General features: G+C 42.3%; 2 protein-coding genes across 13 annotated transcripts in view; both read right to left on the reverse strand.

The window, feature by feature from the left end:
- Positions 1-10,994, reverse strand: part of MYO5C (myosin VC) — an 85,085-nt gene extending 74,091 nt beyond the window's left edge. For 2 of the 3 annotated variants that reach the window (XR_001599155.2, XM_016162689.2), the window contains exons 1-2: positions 10,771-10,994; positions 55-165 (exon numbers count right to left, since the gene is read on the reverse strand). Coding sequence is in view for 2 of the 3 variants with exons in the window: in XM_016162689.2 (XP_016018175.2) it covers positions 55-165; positions 10,771-10,797 (138 nt within the window). In the remaining variant the exon portion in view is untranslated. The remainder of the gene's footprint in view (positions 1-54; positions 166-10,770) is intronic. The other variant, XM_016162688.2, reaches the window with a different exon arrangement.
- Positions 10,995-13,983: 2,989 nt separating this feature from the next.
- MYO5A (myosin VA) overlaps positions 13,984-21,288 on the reverse strand; it is a 158,773-nt gene continuing 151,468 nt past the window's right edge. For 6 of the 10 annotated variants that reach the window (XM_036218230.1, XM_036218224.1, XM_036218226.1 and 3 more), the window contains 2 exons: positions 20,414-20,494; positions 13,984-20,132 (listed from right to left, as the gene is read on the reverse strand). In XM_036218230.1, the coding sequence (XP_036074123.1) occupies positions 19,980-20,132; positions 20,414-20,494 (234 nt within the window). In that variant the 3' untranslated portion in view covers positions 13,984-19,979. The remainder of the gene's footprint in view (positions 20,133-20,413; positions 20,495-21,288) is intronic. The other 4 variants (XM_036218229.1, XM_036218227.1, XM_036218228.1 and 1 more) reach the window with 2 other exon arrangements.

The following is a 21,288-nucleotide window of genomic DNA, read 5'->3' on the forward strand; positions in this document are numbered from 1 at the left end:
ATCCCAGTTACCCCTCTACACATCACGGTAGCTGTGGCCAGCAAGGCTCCTCACCGTTCCATCCTCCAAGAGGAGCTGCAGGACTTTGTCACCAACTCTGTAGTCCTTTGCAATTTCAGCAGATTTCCAAACTTCTTCGGGATCAGGAATCCAAACCCTGTTGTACTGACCAACACAATAAGATAGGCTTAATTCCAGCACTTGAAAAACAAAACAGATTATTAGACGATTGCACTCAGGAGGATTTCTTTCTGTCTGCTAGGTCAGTTCCTTTGTTAGGAAAACTTTTACCTAAGTTTTGCTTATGAGGTGATCGCTGCTTCATTTAAAGGCAACAGTATTCCCAAAGCCTCTTAAATAAACCTTAAAAACTGAAAGTCTGAGAGTGACAAGGAAATCCATGAGTGGCTTTAAAGGGAGGATCTGAGTGCTGTCTATAAGAGTTAGAGCAGGAGGATTGGGTTTACCACTGATGGATTATGGAGCTCTGGGTCAGACACTTAACTTCTCGTGCCTCTTTTTTCATCCACAAAATGAGTACAGTAATACCTAACTTACAGGGTTGCTGGGAGGTTAAATTAGACTGTGTACTTGAAAGCACTTTGCAAAATGCTATAGAAGTGTTTTTATGACAGCATTATCATAGTCTTATCACACTGGTCAGCAAGCACTGTGGGAAATGTGGAAGTACAGATGTAGCTGCCGAGCTCAGTTCCCAACATGTAATTGGTATGCTTGGCTCAGCGCTGGTGTGCACATCTTTAGGCAGAACCATGCTGCAATGTACTGAATTGTGTCCCCTCCAAAATTCCTATGTTGAAGCCCTACTCCCAGTCTAACACTATTTGAAGATAGGGTCTTTAAGAGGTAATTGAGGTTAAATAAAGTTGTAAGGCCCTGATCTAATAGGATTAGTGCCCTTACAAGAAAACATACCACAGAGCTCATAGATACATTCTCTCCACCTGCTGCTCTGAAAGCCATGTGAGTACACAGTGAGAGCACAGCTATCTGCACCCAAGGGGAGAAGTCCTCACCAGACAAACCTGCCAAAACCTTGATGCAAAACTGTGAGAAAATAAAAGTCTGCTGTATAAGCACCAGTCTTTGGTATGTTGTTATGGCTGCCCAAGCTGACTAAGACACATGCCTAATAATTCACACACTAGGAAGTGGGCAGTCTCACTCTCCAGAATTTATCAGTGGTACCTGAGTGCTGCTCAAGATAAAGACAAGGTGACTGCCATACGCTTACACTGCAGCTATCATCACTGGGTCCCATGATCTGTTCCTCTCCCTCCTTCAGGCATGCGATCTGCATCATGCACTGGCTACATTTACTCTTCCGCCCAGACCCCACATCTAAGTCTCCTGTAACGGTTTGTTCATTCATTTGTCTGTCTGTCTGTTCATTCATTCATTCGTTCATTTACTCAATAAACACTTGCTAAACATCTACTATGTTTATGGCTGGTACAGTGCTAGGTTACCAAAAAGGAAAGCCTCTTCTAATCATTACAGTATTTCTACTAACCCAGCCAATCGCTGACCTATAGCTGCATGAGTTCATGTGTATACGTGCACCTCTCTGCTCATGCATCAGTGGTTTGTATCAACAGGGCACCCCTACAGGATACCCTCTGGAAAGCATTCACATGAAGACATTAAGCAGCGCCTAGGAAAACTCCTGCATCCAAACACTCACTAGCCCAGCATCCCACATCCGGATGAAGCCTGAGAGGCCGTCAGTGTCACTTCCTGGAGAAAACTGGCCCCAGGCCTCCGAGTTCCCCAAGAACAGAGCTGAGATGAGCTCCAGTTTTCATAATGGCCAAAAACTGGAAATAGACTAGATATCTATTAATATGAAAATAAAATTTAAAAAGAGAAAGAAATAAAACTGTGAGTCGTGTGTTGACTCACACAATGGAATACTACTCACCAACGAAAAGAGTCAACTACTGATAGAAGCAAGAACTTGAGTGAATCTCTAAAGCATTAGGCTTAGTCAAAGAAGCTTTACACAAATAATACATTCTGTATGAGTCTCTTTAAAACCAAAGTACAGTGGGGAAAATCAGAACAGTATTTGCCTCTGGGGGTAGGTAGGGCCCAAGAGGGACTGGGTAGGTGAATAAGGGGGTGTTCTGGAGCAATGGTGGCATTCCGTATCTTGATGGAGTTTGGGTTGCATAGTTGTTAAGTACTCTTCAAACCTCAGAGAATACAGACTTAAATTTGTGCATTTCATTGTCTGGAGATTTTACACAAAGAACTAAGTAAACGCGGATCTCTTAACAATACACATACTGAAATATTTAGGAGGACAGGTATTGATGTATGCAACTTAAAATGCTTCAAAATATAAGAAGGGTTGAGAATTGAAAGATGAATAGACATTTGATACAACAAATCTGATAAATGTTCATGCAAGAATCTACAGGGTGGGACAGATGCTCCCTGTTAAGTTCCTTCAACTTGATGACACACATAAAATTTTCACAACAAGATGTTAGGAGAATTTAAAAAAAGAAGTAAAAAAAACACATTTCAGGGTTTCAGTAGTAGATTAGAGCAAAGTTTGTTGAGGAGCATATCTATTAATCCATTAGTAATATAAATTGTTGCACTGAATCAAAGTTACATATATAAATAAAGTTGGTGGCTATCAATCATAACTCCCTAAGTGATTTGAGTTGCTTTAATTCTTGACAAGTAGTTAAGAATAGAAGCTTGCTGAAATTTGACATGGGATGGGCAGGATTTGAGAGAAAGACAGAGAGAGAGAGAGAATGGAAGAATAATGTGGCAGGCAATGCCACACTTAGATAGACACCCCTGCAAATAGGTGAACAGAAGCCTCATACACAAACACATGGACACACACACACACACCAACATTCTACACATCCTTGTTGCCATGGGCTACCATTTCCTACCTCAGGTCTGCTATTGAAAATATTTATTGCCAATCTCATAAAGCTGAAATAATTAACAGGATATCCCAATTTATCAAGAATTGGCCATTACAGGATTTTATTGCTGAAAGAGTTCTTGAAGATTGTCTACTCGTTTGTCAAAGTTCTTACAGTTACAGAAAGATATTCCAAATGAGACACTTATGACGCAGGTAAAAGTAGACGTGTTCTGGTGGGAATCCAGCTGGGTGTAGCAGCTGAGGTCAGCCAGGTCGTTTTGCTTTACTGATCTCCAAACTCAAGCCCAAAGAGGTCAACAACCCACCAAATACCACACAGAGAGTCTCAAAGGCCAGGGCTTCAGCGGAGCCAGGACCTGGGAATTTTACTTGAACTACGTGTTAATTAAATGAGTCTGGACCTGAAAATAATCCTGAACTCTGCGTTGTGACCATCTACTTAATGGTTGCACAGGCTCTCCCAGCACTCATTTGAGATTTGTTCCGTGGGTTTGTTTCAGCAGTATTAAATTGTATGCAGTATTAGGACATATGAAACCAAATGTTGGCTCCGCTTCTGGAGTAAACACAACGGGCTCCTTGGCCCCCGACTCTCGAGGCCACCCACACGTCACTGGGCTTGGTGCTCTACCAGCAATGCTGCTAGTCATTTAGGGCCCTGCAGCTGAAACCCAGCCTGGTAAGTAAACACACTAAAGTTTACTCGGTTCCACATAAGTTACACCCGTTTGGTCCCTCCCTTCTTCCTCACATTCTTCTACCCACAAGTCAGTGCTTTAAAACCAAGGAAGAGCTAACTTTGCAGCATTTATACAAACGCGATCCATGCAAACAACGTGACCAGCTCTCATGTGACCTCCCCAGTGTGGTTCCTTTTCAGGGGCCAGGAGCCTCCCAACTCAGACCACTCTCTGGGGGCAGGCCCACCTCCCACACCTTTCCTGGGAAATGCCACTCCCCACTCCACGCCCCATTGCCCCCCCCCGCCCCCACTGCCACACACACACACGGAAATCGAGGTGTTCCTAAGCCATGGGAAGCTCAGGAATGAGGCAACGGCCTCAGGAGCACTGATCCTTTGGAAGTGATATGTTCCTAGGAGTGTGCCCAATCCTCCCATCCCACATGCTCAGGTGAGAGAGAACGGCATCTTCTCTGGGTGGTGGAGGTGGTGGGGGGTGGTCTATTGGCATCAGCCACAGAAATGGCTTGAAGAACTTACATGTAACATGGAATGACATGAGTTTCCTTCCTAGCTGCTTTCTAGGCTGGAAGGCACGCTCCGCACTCTGGGTCAGCCAGGTCAGAGTGGTGACACCATGCTTCCCCTTTTCCTCCTCTTTCCTTGTTCCTCAGGGCCCTTCCTGGGCTCTCTGGCCTCCTCCTGTGTCTTTCGCTGCCTCTTCTCATGATGGGCTGTTTCTGGAGAGTTTCACCCATTCCCATGATTTCTGCGGTGCCGAGGCCCCTGTGCCCCGAGTCTTCCAGCCCAGATCTCTCTGTGTCTAGACCACATTTCCGGCTGCCTCTCAGACGTCAGCCCCTAGATACTTACAAATCCCAAACTCAGGTGACCTGTACTCCACCCCAAACCTGCTCCTCCTCAGTTCTCTTACCCCTCAAGTCAGAAACCTGGGACAATGCTGGGCCACCCATCCTCCCTCCACCCCCAACAACCAAATGGTCATTGGGTACTGGAACGCCTACATCTTGAACAGGTGTCATCTGCCTGCCCCATCCACCCCCGATGCCATGGCCGTCAGCCAGCTCCTCCGACCCTGCCCCCGCCACCTGCTGAATGCTTCCTCAACCAGGCTGAGCACCAGGTTTCTGTGGACATACAGATCCCCTCAACCACATTGGAATTTCCAAGAGCGAGGCCCAGCAAGATGACCACTTTCTAAGTCCCCCTTATATTTTTTGATGAACAGCCAGGCCTGGGCAGCCACTATCCTAACTGATTTTCCTACTCAGGCCTTTCTTTGTCAATCCACCCTCGGTCTGCCGTCACTCACACCACCAACAGTTTCTAGCACACGCCCAGCTCCTCCTTGGCTCTGCACTGTGCACTTCTGTTCCTTCCGCCCCCGGTGCCATCCCTCCTACCCCGACCAGTGGGCAAACTGCTCTGAGCAGAGTCAGCTCAAGACCCGCCTCACCCCGCGGCACTTTCCCTGACACCCTCGCCCCAGGCAGGACTGGATGCTCCCTCTTTACAGCTCTCTCTGCCCGTTCCCCAGGTTTCCAGGTCATTTCCATCTTCCTCACTGACATTGAACTCTATGCCCTGGAACCCAAGACAATGACGACTTCCCCACGGCTAACACTCTAGTGGTTCAGTTCACCAGTTAAAGACTAAACTTGGTATTTTAGTCTTTATGTGCCTTTTTTTCCCCACTCTTTTGAACTATCGGTATATAACACAATGGATAAATACAATTTTCCAGAGTTGCTGATGACATGTAGAAGTCTAAAAGCTTAGAAGAGCCATATAGAAAGTCATTAAACTAAACTTTGATCTTATTTTAGCCAGACACCCTGGGCTGCTAATCAAGACACTTCTCTTGACTTTGCACATCTGAGATTCAGCAAAACGTCTGTGAAGATGTCCTGTGAGTTCCTCATGCACCAGTGAGAGAAATGGGCAGTTTAAGGATGATGTAATTTATATGTCTGTGGCTAAACCCGGTCACAGCCGAGTCCTGATTAATGAGCAAGAGCAATGTGAGAAAGGTTTCTAGAAGCATGCCACAGAGCTCCGCTGCCTCGCCCTTCATTCATCGCTTTTACTAATATCTTACATGAAAAACAACACATGCGCATTAAACACGCAGATGAAATGATTCATTAGCTAAAGACGGCCAAGATGTAAAGTCCAATATTTAGGTACCAAAAATCAACTGTATTAAAAAAAATAAAAACACTTTCACTAAGCAATTTGTGTCAGGTATTATGCTAATGATTTTACACAGATTATTTAATCCTTACAGTGAGTGATAAGACTTAAATCCCTTTTGTGAGTATAGAAACTCAGAGAGGATGAGTAACTTGCTCATCCTCTTGCCCTCAGTAAGGGGCAAGACCAAGACTTCACCGCAGCCACCATGCGTAACGCGATCCGGGGCAGCACAGAGCAGCTCTGAGAACGAACAAAACACTAACTGGACACTCGCCTGCACTGAGGGCAGCTCACAGGAGGTCGCAGCCCACAGCTCCACAGCACTCGCGGTTGAGTGGACCGGGGTCTGGAGAACAGTGCCACTAAGATGGGCATCGGGCGTTGAAATTCACCCAGAGGAAGGCAGCCTCGATGGGGGAAGGTTCTGGAATGATGCTGTAGGGGAAGAGAGTGTCACTCTCCTCGAGTTCTCTGTCCTGCCCACGCAGCATTCTCGGCATTCCCTCTGCGCTTCCTTCGCTCTAAATATCTCCGTGTCTTCAACGCCTGACGCCACAGCCTCAGGTCCCCCCCACTGCTTTGTGAGGCCATCCCATGCCTGGTGCCTGTCTTGCACCTTCCAATTCCAGTCCTCCACTGGTTCCCTCCCTTCAGCCCATGATCATGCTCAGGTGTCCGCCTTCTCCCTCACAGTTCTACTGAAAGAGGAGCAATGCCAAGGCCCTCCTAGTGGCACATCTAACGACGCTTCCCCAGCCTTCGTCCTCCTTGGCGGCTCTGCAGCTATAAAACAACTGAGTGCCCAGTCTTCAGTTACTGATATGTCCATAGTTTTGCATATTTTATGTTTATTATTACACAGCATATACAATTTTTGTGCCCTCGTTTTCGTGTAACATAAGAATTTTCCCATATTGTTACGAACTCCTCATTAAGCAGTATTTTTAATGGCTTTATGCTATTCTGAGGGTCTTCTATAATTCACCTAATTCCACCCCTTTTGCTGGACTTTGGGCTTGGTTCCATTCGTTATTAGAAGGAATAACCTGATCAACCACCAGGTGTCGGGGGAGGTAGCTATGAAGTGGTAGACTTCCCACCAGTCCCCTGTGTGGGGGAAAAGGTCAGATCTCTTGAAAAGGAGGAAGATGATACAGGTAGCAGAACCAAGCTGGTGGTAGTGGGAGGAATTAAGATATAGGCTTTTAATCCTGGCTCCATCACTTTTATGTGACCTTAAGCCATTTGTAAAATTGGGGATAACAGAGCATTGGTTCTTAGAGTAAGTGAAAGGAGGCACATAAGTTCTGAGGATAGCATCTGGCGTTTAAGAAATACTCAGTGACTGTGAGATAAAGGTAACCATCATGAACATCAGCATCTTCACGCCCATAGCTTTTCCTAAGAGCAGAAAAACTCATTCACTAATGCATGCACCCATCGAACACTTATTGAGCTTCCACTGCTCCTTGTTCTCTAAAACTCTTGGTCAGTGGAGGGACAGAGAGTTAATGAGCTGTTACAAGTTAATGTCAAAGGTGCCCAGTTGGAGGGGCTGGCTATAAAGACTTCTCAGAAGAGGCACCACTCAAATTGAATTTGGAAGATGTGGGTGAGCAAAGCAGAGACACATTTCAAGCAGGGGGAGCCCTGTGTGCCAAGGCATAGGAATGCACTGAGGGATAGCAAGAAGTTTGGTGAACAAGAGCCAAGGTAGGAGCTGGTAGGCAGGGGGCCAGATGATGCAGCGAGGCAGGACCTTGTGGCTGGTCACAAGTCTGAGAGTGACAGAGCCTCCAGGGGGCTCAAGTAGAAAATGGCCAAACTGGTTTCAAAGAGTGGAACCAGGGGTCAAATACTTTGAACATTTCTAAAGCACATTCCAAATGGCCTTCAAAAAGAGATGCGGTCATATTACATTTCTACCCACAGGAACTGCTCCTCTCATACTTCCTCCCAGGAGTCCTGTCTTAGAACCTCCTGTGGTTGCAGATACCAGCTCTCCTGACTCCATCTCAGCTTCTTCTCCCTCCTTGATCAGAGGCATTCCCCAATGTCCTGTCTTGGCTCGCACTCTCCCCTGGCAAGGCCCTCACTGCCCGGATTCAACTCCACCTCTGGGCAAAAGACTCCGGGCTCATCTTCTACACAAACCTCTAACCACCTGGGTATCTTCCCCCGGAAGTGCCCCACCACCTCAAACGCTGAACGTATCTGCCTCACAACTTTCCTAAGAAATATCTCCCCCTTCTGATGTCCCTAATTGTGTAAAAATGCCAAACTGCTCTCGATCATCCAGATGCCAACCTTCATGTCATCCTTGGTTCATGCCTCTCCCTCACACTCCCCAGTCCAGTCTCTCATTCTTGCCTACTTCCACATGCTCTCCAGACCTTGCCTCCAACCTCCATTTCCAATACTTCAGCCCTAATTTTTTCTCTGGACACTTAGGATGACCTGAGTGTCCTTTTTCAGCTATCTGACTCCAGCCTCTCTCCACGGGCACAGAGTCCCATGAGCACTGCTGGCATGCCCAACGTCCTAAAACACTGCCCTTGTAATCACCCAGTTAAAACCTTCAGTTGAGCATAAAGCCCTGACCAATGGCTTTATACTCCCCATCTCAGCTCTGTTGCCCAGCAAGCTTTTCCATGCTTTCAGCCCCTCAGCAGACTGAATTACTTGGCATTTCTCAATTCCCAGTGATTCGAAAATTCCTTGAGAGGCAAGACTCACTTTAAAAAAAAAAAAAACACAAAAATTTTCTAACCTCCTCCAAGCATAATGTTTTATATACTGAAAGCGCTAAATAAATATTTTATGGGTGATAATACACCTGTATTCAAGGCCTATGCAGGAAAAGATATTAGACAGGGGCCAGGCAGGTAACAGCAGTGTAAAGTGGGTGATCGGGACAGCCTATGGATCATGAGGTAGGTGTGGCTGTCACACAGGAACTGGGTGCCATGCAAGGATCCCTGAATGGATAGCCCATCTGCCACCCTGCTGAGAGCCATTATTTGCCTCTGTGTGCAGAAATGGGTTTCAGGTTGTTTTAAAACAGTATGGCTAAGATTGTGCAGTGGGGGTTAAATGTGGCCAAGGGCCCCCAGGCACAAACCGATTTAGGCCAATCCTATGTGCTGACATTCCAGGACAGTTTGCTAGATCTTCGAGCTAAGGGCAGGGTGATGGTAGGGAAGCAAGGGAGAAGGTTTCGATTCTGTCTCAGTTTAAGAAACTCTTTAACAAAGCAAGCTCTTCAAAAAACCTAAACAGGCAGCTCCAGAATAGGGAGTGGGGTGGAGAGAAGAGAACTTCCTACCTCTAGAACTGAAAAAGTGGGAGACTAACTGACCACTTGGAAAAGAGGTGGCAGCTAGAGACACAGGTTCCTACTAGGACATAAAGTGGGTAGGAATGGCCATCAAGGCTCCTTCTGGCTTTAGGATTCTCAGATTCCCTGTCCATTCAAGCTTTCCTCTAGAAAACTCTTCCCTATCAGTTTTCCTACATTGTGCCTAGTTAGTATTTGTGTAAATATCTGTGGCATGCAGCACTTGATGATAGGGGTGCTCACACTTTTGTATTTTTGTTTAGGGGAGGAACTGTTACTTAAAATAGTTCATCAGCAATTTTCTCTGTCCTCCAAAGTATCTTCCAAGAATAGTTTTGTTTAAGAATTTCCTTTTACTTCCAGTAAGTTGAAGACAAAGAAGCACTGTTGGATATCTGATGGCTCACATTTTCACTGGTAAAGCTATTCTAGAAAAGAAGCAATTTAAACACTGTCCATTGAGGACTCTAGTTAATGGAAATGAGTTAGAGGAGGAAACATCATTTGGTTGAGTTATACTGTTACTAATTAAACAAGTAGAAGGAAAAAGTTTGCTTAAACCATTGAAACGCTTATTTACAACTATTGTTTATATCTACAGCAAAAGTGTCTTTTAAAATATAAAGGTAGAGCATGTGTCAGGGGAAGCGGATGGATTCTAGTCTCATCCATCTGAATATTGGGGACCATGGACTTCTCCCACTAGGGTGTAGGAGGACCCAGCTTTATGGCATATTCAAATGGATATTTTTCGAAAGGGTCAAACTTGCATACTTTTTACCCAAATAATTAATCAAGTTCATCTTAGAAGGTTCTGGATACCCTGTGGGACTGCAGCCCTTCCTAGGTAAGCGGCAGAGCCCTCAGGCCAGTGGAGAATGAGGTTTCACAGGAATGCTCTACAGTGATTCCCAGAGTCAGGATGCGTGTGGAAGGTGCTTTATAAACTATGAAGCACCGTATAAATGTTAGGTAAAGAGCCTGTGACTGCACCTCAGGACCCCTGGGTTCCCATAAACCTTCAACTTCTATTACAGGTGAGGCCTAGACCACAGGCCAGGCAGCTGCAGCTTCCGGTGTCAGACGAACTCCAAAGCTCCTGCAGGCACTTTGAAGACTCAGGAATTCTAGAAAGATCCTGAATACTGCAGCCCTAAGATTCAGGGCAAAATTGTTCAAGGGGCTCCCAGGAGAATCAAGATTATGGATACTATTATTCGCACGTGTCTGAGGTTTCTACGTCCCCGAGGCCAAGGTGATTCCACTTGTGGCCCGGGAGGAGGGGGCCAAGGGGCGCGGGAGACGCGGCCGAACGCGCAACTCCTGGGCGCCGGGAGGCCCGGAGAGGCAGCCCCCCTCATCGGTCTTCCCATCGAGTGGGGACCCAGGCCCTCGGGGGCGCCTTTCCCGTGGACAGGAACTCGCGCCCTCGGGGCGACGCTTGCGGCGCCCCCATCCCCAGGTTCCCCGCGGCTCCTCCCCGCGGCGAGCGCGCCAGGTGCACAGGTGTGGCCCAGGCGCCAGGTACAGTCAGCATTAGTGGCGGGACGGCTTCCCTCCCGCGCTCCCTCCCGCAGGCTGGGCCACCCTGCCTACCTGCGTGTACAGCTCCGCCACCGCCATGGGCGACAGAGCCGAGGCCGCTCGAGGGCCGCGATGGGGCAAGGCTGGGGGCTGGGCCTGCGTTTCTGAGGCCCCGGGGTAGGCAGCCGTCCCAGGTGACTCGCCGCTCAGCGCTGGGCCATCTTGCGCGAGAAGTTTTCCGCGGCTCCACAAACTTTCCCGAGAGCTGGCGGCCTGGAGGTGGAGAAGGCGCGGATTGGCCTCTCCCGGCCCCCCGGCGAGCCCTCGCCGCGATTGGCTGGGGCGGGGGTGGGGGCGGGGCGGGGCGCGACCCTCCTCCCGGCAAGAGCTCGGAGGTAAAGTGGTGCACCTGGAAGGGCAGAACGCTCCGCCAAGAACCACCCTCAGCGGGATGGTCTGGCTCTTGCGGGCAGAAAACACGGGTGTCCTGAGCCGGTCCCGGCCCAAGTTTCAGCTCACTTTGGGTGCAGCGTGTTTATTAGAAAGAGCAGAGGGATATGACTATCTTCATAGAAAACCCAAGAGAATCAGCAAACTATTAGAAACTGTAAGAGAGTTTAGCCAGGTGACAATATTCACAATCACATATAAAAAGGAGCAACTTTCCTGTGTAACAGCAATAGCCATTTAGAAAACACGATAGAAACTAAAATAGAAAAATAAGATATGTACAATATCAACAAAAATGTTAAGTGTCCAGAAATTACACTAACAAAAATGTACTTGGCTTTTTTTGGAGAAAAATTTTAAATTTCTCTTCAAGGAATAAAAGGAAGTATGAATAAATGGAGACTACACTTTTCATGAGTAGGAATATTTAATATTGTAAAGGTGTCAATTCTATGCAAATTAACAACATCTAAGTCTAAATAATTATAATAAAAGTTCTAGCAAGACTTTTGGGAAATTGTACAATGATTGGATATTTTATATGGCATAAAAGTCTCCATCCTGGCCGAGCGCCAGCCTGACTCAGGAAAGTTTGTGGATTGCTGGAAAACTCCCTCAAAATGGCTCAGCAGTGTTTCGTAGTGTTCAGTGTACAAGTCTTGCACTTTTATTAAATTGATTCTCAGGCATATTATCTTTTCGATATTATGAATATTTTAATTTCACTTTCCAATGGTTTATTGCTAGTACATAGAAATAGCATTGAGTTTTGTACGTTGATCTTGTATCTTTTGACCTTTTCTGAATTCATTCATTCTAGTAATTTTTAGTGTGGATTCCTTAGGATTTTCCGCATACATATTATATCATTTGCAAATAAATGCAATTTTTAAAACTTTTCTTTTTCATCTAGGTGCATTTATTTTATTTTTTCGGTGCCTTATTATAACTTTGGCTAGAACCACCAGAACAATGTCAAATAGTAGTGGTAAGAATAGACATCTTTGCCTTGTTTCCAATTTTAGGAGGGAAAGCATTAAGGTTTGTTGTTGTTGTTGTTGTTGTTTCTTGCCATTAATTATGAAGTTGGCTGCAGGTTTTTCCATTGATGTCCTGTCAAGCTGAAGTTTCTCCTATTCCTAGTTTGTTATGACTTTTTGTTTGTTTTGTTTTGTAGTCTTTAATGGGATTGGATGGGATTGGTATATATTTTTCTCTCTTTTCTCAACCTATACGTGTTTGTGAATGTAAAGTACGTCTTTCAGAGACAGCATATAATTGGATCTTGTTTTTTAATTCAGTTTAATTTCTGCCTTCTGGTGGAAGTGTTTAATCTGTTCACATTTAATGTCATCATTGATATGGCTGGATTTGTGGCCATCATTTGTTTTCATGGCTCATGTCTTTTTTGTTCCTGTTTCTCCTTCACTGACCTTTTTGGTGGTAGGATTTTTTTTTTTTTTTTTTAGCGTACCCTTTTAATTCCTACCTTTAAAAAATTCTATTTCTTGAGCTAATTTTTCAGTGGTTCCTCTAGAGATTAAAATATGCATCCTAATGCATCATAGATACTTGAATTTAATACTTTATTACTTTCCTCGCTGCTGTAACAGAAAAAGTGCCACGAACTGGGTGGTTTTAAACAACCAAAATGTATTCTCTCACAGTTCTGAGATTGGTACTGTTACTGCTGAGTGTGGGGTTTCACTGTACTCCACTCCAATCAAGTGAGCCCCTCCAAAGGCAAAGCTGCTTGTTCTCGCTGCTGGAACTACCATGCTATTTGAGCTGGGGGAGGGGAGGAGCGTGGGAGTAGCTCCAGGCAACAATATCAGACTCTCATTGTCCTTAGAGTTCGGTGTCAATTTTTTTTCCCACGGATAATCACGACAAATTTGTTGTATGTTGTTGGTCAATTTACAAAGCCTTAAAATTGTTGTTTTTGATACTTTTGTCCAGTGTCGTGCTTGCCTTTTTGAGGAATTTGCTGAGCTCCTTCCTCAGTCTGCTATACCATAGGTCAAAAGTCTACTTAAAAAGAAAATTTTATTGCAATGTAATTCTCACACCATCCACTTCATCCATTTAAACTGTACAACTCAGTGCTTTTTAGTATATTCACAGATGTTAAATTATCACAATTTTAAAACACCGTAATCGTCTTGAAAAGAAACTCTGATGGCCTTTAGTTATTGCTCCCTATTCCCTCATTACCCACCTCCTCTCATCACCAAACCACTTGCTACTGTATGTCATTGTTCTTTTTTCTTAGCCTGGTTAAAGGCTTATCAATTTTTTATTGACCTTTAAAGAACTACATTTCTGGTTTCATTGATTTTTCTCTATTGATTTCCTGTCCTCAATTTCATTGATTTCTGCTCTACATTTCTTCTGCTTACTTTGCATGTAATTTTCTCTTTTAGTTTCCTAAAGCAGAAAGTTAGATGATCAACTTTTGGGCTTTCTTTCTTTCTAATATATGCATGCAATGCTATATATTTCCCTCTAAGTACTGTTTTCACTGCTTCCCATAAATTTTGGTAAGTTTTATTTTCATTTAGTTCAAAATATTTGTAAATTTCTTTTGAGATTTCTTCTTTGACCCATGTATTATTAGAAGCGTGTTGTTTACTCTCCAACTATTTTGGGATTTTCCAGCTATTTTTTTTTGTCATTGATTTCTAGTTTAATTCTGCTGTCATCTGAGAACATATATTATGAGATTTCTATTCTTTAAATTTTAAAGGTGTGTTTTATAGTGCAAGATGTGGTCTATGTTGGTGTCTGTTCCATGTTCCATGTGCTATGAGTTTACTTATAAGACATCGACAAAAATCCTTTATATCCGTATTTTTATTTGAACAATTTTCTATAATAGCTAGGAGAATACAGCATTAATGACACACATTTACTAAGTACAATGTTAGACAACTACAAACTTAGAGCATAAATGTCAATCTGATATAGTTTTGGTTTTCATCTTAGCGCTAGGTGATATCCAGTGAAAACCCATGTTTCAAAGGCTTTTGTTGATATGAGGTGATTAACTTATTCTTTAAAATTCCATATGAGATATGCTGAGATGGGTTCAATTTAAAACTAGAATTGGTTGATAATGCCTTTCATTTCTCAGTACTTCTGCTTCCTTTTTAAATGGATACTTTGCCTAAGAACATTTCAAAGATTAACTATACCATGTTTTTCTATGTAGATCAAAGTAGAATTCCTTTTCCAGATCCAACAAGAAAAATTATTTGGAAAATTGCTATGTTAAATTTCACTTTAGTTAAAAGGTATATCCAAAGCTAATAATCAAAATACAGTAAGTTAAATGTCATGAGTTCCTTTCTGTGCAACATTGTTAGAGCAATTTAAAATTTCCAAGGATAAAAAAAAAATCAATGTTACTCCAAGATTTCACAAAAATACATAGCTAGGAGTCATAAATTACAACATACATATCCACATTTAAAGGAAAAATTCACTATTTGTTGGGAAAAAAATTAAATTGCTCAAGAGATTTACAGCCCAAAATGTAGGCTAAAATTTAACAACATATGGTAACAGTAAGATAGTTGAAACTATTGACTCTGAAAAATGCATGAAAATGTACTGACCTACGAAGCATTGAAGTATACATATCAGTTTCAACTCAAAAAACATCCTTCTTTCAAATATTTAGGGCAATATTACAATACTAAGGAAATGTTAGTCATTTTCAGATATTTATGACTCTAATAACACCCATTATGTTAGGCCAATGAACATTTTAGCTAGACCAAATTATAAAATAAAAAAATGTATAAAATGCATTTCGGCAAATATTTTACATAGTACTTTCAGGTCCTGATCTACTGAGAAATCCACTGTAACTCCAGGTTGCTTTAATTTAAGGTAATACACTGGATTAGAATTTATAGCACTCTTTCTTGTTTTCAATCTTTTATACCAAAGGATTCTTAAAAATTATTTTTAAAGCATGCCCATGAAAGGTTTTACAGTTGTACTCTACCTTTATTAAGAAAAGGTTGGTGGAAAACAAGCCATTTAAGTGTTACCAAGAATTTATCTCTATATTTCTTCCCTATATTCATTTGTTTACTTGTGACACAGAGGCCCAAAACTCAGGAACTCTCTCTAAGTCCACAATTTCACTGGCTCTGAGATTGTTACTCTTCAGAGTTCTAATAGCTGCTTGGAAATAACAGAAAAGAAAGAGGTAATAGGTGGGTGAAGGTCACACAGAAAGGGGAGAAAGGAATTCACGTTTGGAGGCCACACCCGACCAAACTCTCACAAAACCTTGAGAAACAGGGCTTGATATCCTCTCCAGGCAAGATGTCCCCTTACAGAGGGAAAGTTCCAGAGAACTTAAGGCAGCTCTAGGAGGGAAGGGAGCAGGGGTTAAGGCGGCCCTCACAGTACAGCCTGAGAAGAAATTACAATGCACTTATCCATGAAGAGGCCACAGCAATACAGACCCTCCCTAGCACACATGCGCACAGCACACCTCCTAACTCCAAGTAAACACTGGCAGCATGCACACACTAATGTTCAAGCACATCCTGATTTGAATATGGCATGCCTGGGGACAGCCCTCAGAAGGCACCCAGGGGCTTGGCTGGCAGCTACAGGTTCTCCACAGGTAGCACAGCTTACCTGGTAGCTCTAACAGGGACTCTGAGGGGTGTGTGTTGAGAGTGACCTGACTCTTCATATTCTGGGAGGCTTTCACTGCTTTTCATCAGGTTGAGACAACCTGCTACTAATCAATGACCTAAATAGAGAGTATTGCACCATCCAAGGGAGCACTGATTTATTACAAAAGTCAAACCTAGTTATAGCAGGTACTATAAAAAAAGAAAACCACCAGGTTCTAGGTGCTTTACCTCGTTAGCACGATGAACTTGGTACTCGGCAGTGCTTAGTTCCCATGTGCCAGTTGCCAACTGATAAGGAAAATGAGTACCTCTTGCTGACCTGGAGCATCCCACTGGTACGAGGAGGAAGAAAATGTAACCTCTGGACTTTTTAAAGTCTCCTGCCTTGCCTCTGCCCACACTGCCACTGCTGCATAGCTTGGCTGGATGGCTGTGTGACCTCAGGCAAGTCTCTGACCTTACCTCTCTCTCAAATGATCATCAGCAAGTGATTGTAGTAACTATCCTTCCTCCTTCCAGTGCTGCTATGAGAATACGGTCAGGTAACACAGAGAAAGCGTGTTGAAGTAAAGCACAGCCAGACCCTGCGTGACTTTCAGCAGGAGAATTTAAGGGTCGAACACTAATTTTTGCTTTCTGTTTTATCCTAAATAGCTGAAGTTACCAAGAAGATCCTTGATCTTCTGGTAACCTGGGAAACTCTATGAACTGGTGAAGGGGAGGAGAAAAAGAGAAGGAAGGAGGGAGGGGGGGAGGGGGGAATGTGTGAGAACTTCTCCGGGTGGTGGCAGGTGCCGCTTTACCTAGAGTTACGAGGAAAGTAATTTCTCACAACAATCACTGTACTGAAATACTAATAAAATTTTTTTCCTACCATCCTCTACTGTTATTAAAAAATTTGATCTATATTACACAATCACTTACAAAAATGTCAACTCTCAATTATGTATAGAAATAAAGCAAATCACACAAACCAAAATCCTGAAATCTCCTTTCAATTGACTTTGGAATATATATTTTTGTACTTTTGCTCTTGACGAAAGAAGTGCCAGGTACATGGAGATTTTTTTTAAAACTTCCAAAGGAATCATAAAGGTACATTCATGTATTTTATGCCCTATCCATCTTCCCTCGTCTTTATAGTTACTCTCATGCAGATCAAAAGCTTAACTTAAGAAAAGCTACAAGGGAAATTGCCTCTAAATTTTGAACTTTGTATTCCAAGGTACAAGCCGAATCTCTATGTGAGGTTGAGTTGGGGAGAGAGTATTGAGAATGGGGCTATTAAGACAATGACTGCTGCCCTTTCAAAATCTTTCTCTGAATTCCTATTGTGTCTTGGAGGAATTATGAAAAAGTGAATTAGTGATAATGTTAAAGAATGTACTGCAGAGAAGTGAGACCGATAAGAACTTATGCAAAGATTGGCCTGAAATTAGCCACCAGGCAGGCCAGTGAGTTACTTAGGATTGACTCCATCCACTGCCTTCAACACAGTTGGAGCAGTAGAGTAGGCAGGTGATGGGAAATAAAGTTCACTTGAGGGAAGGAAAAGAGCGAAGGGTAGAAGGCTGCTGGAGATGTTTGAAGCTGCATGAGAAAGTCTGGGTGGGCAGAAAGAAGGGTGAGCAGTCCTCAAAGTGGCCAAAGGATATCCATAGTCAGCAGAATATTGTTGCATCCTCAAGAAAGTAGTACACAGAGATGTTATCAGGCCTTGGGGATCCTCTTGTTATGACTAAACATCTTTAGGTTGCTAAGATAAATCAATTCAGGTAGGCCTTGGAGAAAGTTGGAGTCCTCGAATAGAAGAACCTTTGTGCGGCCACCTCTGAACAGAAGAGACTTTGGCCCAGGTGTGGAATGGAGGCTGCAGCACTTTCCAGAAGAAAGACAGGAGACAGGAGTGAGAGAAAGGCCCAAACTAGAGAGGCTTCGGGATATGAGCTGTCTGGAGGAAGGATAAAGGGCTACAATGGCAGTGGGAGCTATAGTGTGACCTTGAAGACATGACAAGATTGAGGACATGCATGAGACATGTTACATAGAACTAAGCTGGGGAGGGCCTGGGAGAATTTCTGGGTCTAAGGTTGACAGGCTACATCATGTGACATTTTTTTAGCATCTCCCCCACCCAAGTCCCATCTATGCTCTTAGACTCTGCCACATTTAGTATTAACCAAATGGTTATGAGTTCATTGTTCATTAAAAACTGCACTGACAAACCAGGCAAACTGAGAGAATCTGATTGAATTAGTAGTGTTTTGGTTGGTTTTGCAAATAAATGTATCCAATCTGAATACAGCAGTACGTGATTCAATAACAATTACCAAAACTAATTAACTTTATAAAAGTGTGGATGGAAATCATGTACATTTAAGAAAGCTATAGCTTTCTAAGGGTTATAGTGACACGAACTTGTGATATTACATTTTGTAAATCTCTCAGAATTAACAGGCACCAAATGCTGGTCTCTCCATCAGAGGGTGAACTTACTGAGTAACTGCAGTTCATTTCTCTAGGGTCCAAGTGCTGAGAGAGAGAACGCTAGACATGGAAGGGACCTTAAGAAGCAGTTGTCCAACCCTCTTACTGTATAAATGAGGACTTTGAGGCCCAAATACGTTAACAGACAGTATTTATCTTTTAATAACAATCTTCATCATTGATTTAAAACTGTTTGACTTCCATTAATAATATTGCACATATTTTTATGAAATGTCATTTTTTATAAACCACCTAAGAGTTAAATTACATAAATCTATGATTGTAATGTAGAACAAAAATTTCTAATGAAAGCTAAGAATTTGTTTTTGCACAACCCGAAAGATAAGTTGTATAAAATTTCTAGGGAAAAAAAAGAGACTATGTTTAATAAGAATTTCTAAATGAAAGCATAGAATCTGGGTCATATTGAGCCAAATCCTCTATAAAATTCAGCAATCTTATATTTCTTATATAAGTCAAAGCATTTCTACTACAATGTTCTTTATCTAGTGGTACCGAGAACATTTATACAAGTTGCAAGCCTAAAAAAAATGGAATCATAATTAAGTATTTATTATATACCTTCTTTTGCATAATTTATAGGCTAATCAAGGTTTCAAGACCAGAATCATGAATATTCTGAGAATGTTCTCTTGATAGTGACTGAGATTAATTTTTAATAAATTAAGAAGAAAAAAACCTGTAATGGTTGAATATATGCACTGTAGGAATCAGATCTGGGGACTAAAAATAAGTCACTTCACAGAACACTATACCCAGGGAAAATTAATGAGCACATCAATAATACATCCTGAATAAATAATGACATCAACAATAGCCATTCTGTCTAATCTTACCCCTAAATGTCAAACATTTTATCATATTACTACATGATTTCCCAGTGTCTGCTACTTGCCCAGGTGAATCTGTACATATTTGGACATAATCCAGTTAAAACTGTGATCTGATTGAATTGTAAACAGAGTTGATAAAAGAGAAGCTCGCTGTTGTAGTGCCTAACAAGAGTATCGCTTACATTTTAAAGAACACGGTGTGTAGCAGCAATTTAATATGCTCAGGAAACTACAGTACAAATGGACTTCTATGCTATACAGCAAACCAACATTCTCTTAATATCTCTATACCATAATGACACATATAAGGAAATTACTTGACCAACTGCTATACATATTGCCAGATTATTTATTTGATCCATTTCGACAACATCAACATAATTGATTCCTAAACTGATATGTACCGAATAGCAATTCTTTTTCTGGTTAGCACAGAGGAGGTTCTCTGTTGGTGCCTTCTTAACAACAGCTTATATCTGGAATTTATGTTTTTTATACTATTTAGATGCAGTGCTAAGGATTTAAAATAAATACTGGCAACTGAAGACACATTTTTTTTCCCTTCCTTCTGTTATTTACCTGCATATAAACTCCAGCCACCTAATTGATCAAGGGTGAATGTTGCTATAAAGTTAACATAGCACAAAGGAACCTAATTTTCTTTTCAAGGAGATGAAAGTATTCTAGGGAGATTTCCAGTTAATAATCTCTTGTTTGGAAGATAACCACTACTTTCTCTTTAAAAATGCGCTTTCAGTAGCTCACTGGTTGTAATGGGTTCTTATTTCAGGCAATAAATGTATTGTCACTGTTTGCCCTGACATCACTTTCAGACCCGGGATATGAATCCCAGGCCCAGGCTGGCTGGAATCTGGATGGTTTCCAGTGCGAGGGAGGACGGGTTAAAAGGAAAGGTGACGGGAAAGATGTGTTTAGCATCCATGAGCAGCTGAGGAGAGTCCTTCCTGTCTCGTAAACGCATCTGAGAAGATTGAAAAAGAAAAAACAGAGCATCAATCCTTTTAATCTATAAAGATTTTTCTTCTGCCAAAAATCCCACCAAAAAGTCCTCAACTAATAATGTTTATGTATGTTTTAAAATCAGTTAATTTTCCAATAAGCTATTATCCAAATAACAATGCACCACAAAAATAAGATAAAATAATATAAGAAGGAACATATTATCCTTCAATAAATTGTAAAATTTCTATTCAAAAGACTGTGTTAGTGAATCAAACAAAAAGAAAGCCTGGGAGATCTTACCTGTATAGTACGAATAAATGACACAGAGACTCTTTCTTCAAACTCATTAACTGGCGTATACAAATTCAACACTTTGACAATCTGAGAAGTGAAATGAGCAAAGCTTTTAGCATATTATGAGATACACACCCAGTGCTTATAATCTGGGAAACTAAAAGGATCTGTGTGAACAGTTTTCTATTCTACTCAGGGCTGAGCTGGGACAAGAGGGGAGAGGGAGATGGTATAAAGGCACATTTACTGTTATTACCTGATTTTTACAATAAGAATATATTAATCTTTGTACATTTTAAGAAGCAATATAAATTTGGAAAAACATTCAAACTATACAAAAGAACACAACATGAAAAAGTAAAAAGTGCCCCTACTCCCATTCTCCCTGTCCCGCAAAGTGATAATTTTCAATAGTGTCTTTAGTAGCTACCTGGGTAGCTATACATAATCTATACATAATCCTCATAAGCTTTCTATGTTCTGAAATACGTGATGAATGCTAAGAAAGTCAAGAGTCAGCACAGAAATCACTGGCCAAAGGGAAAATGGGCATGTTAACGCCTATGCCTTGTCTCATGCTGCTGCCGCTGCCCTCAGTGCCCTCCCTTCCCTTCTTCTCACTCCTTAAATTCAATGTCCAGCTTGATGGGACCTTCTCGGAATGCAGTTCTCAGCTCTTATCACTTCCTTTAGACGTCTTACCATTGAACTTACTAGAATCTCTTAGGGTAGAATCAGGTGGACACATCTGTCTTCCCTATGAAACTTGAAGTTCCTTAAGAAGGGATTGTTCCTTATTTATTGAAGTATTCTCCCCTAGCAACAAGTATGGTGCCTTCAGATAGGAACTCAATTCATCATTTATTGAATTGAAGGAACAG

This window comes from Rousettus aegyptiacus, unplaced genomic scaffold (assembly GCF_014176215.1).
Source record: "Rousettus aegyptiacus isolate mRouAeg1 unplaced genomic scaffold, mRouAeg1.p scaffold_m13_p_3, whole genome shotgun sequence".
In the NCBI taxonomy this organism is placed as follows: domain Eukaryota; kingdom Metazoa; phylum Chordata; class Mammalia; order Chiroptera; family Pteropodidae; genus Rousettus; species Rousettus aegyptiacus.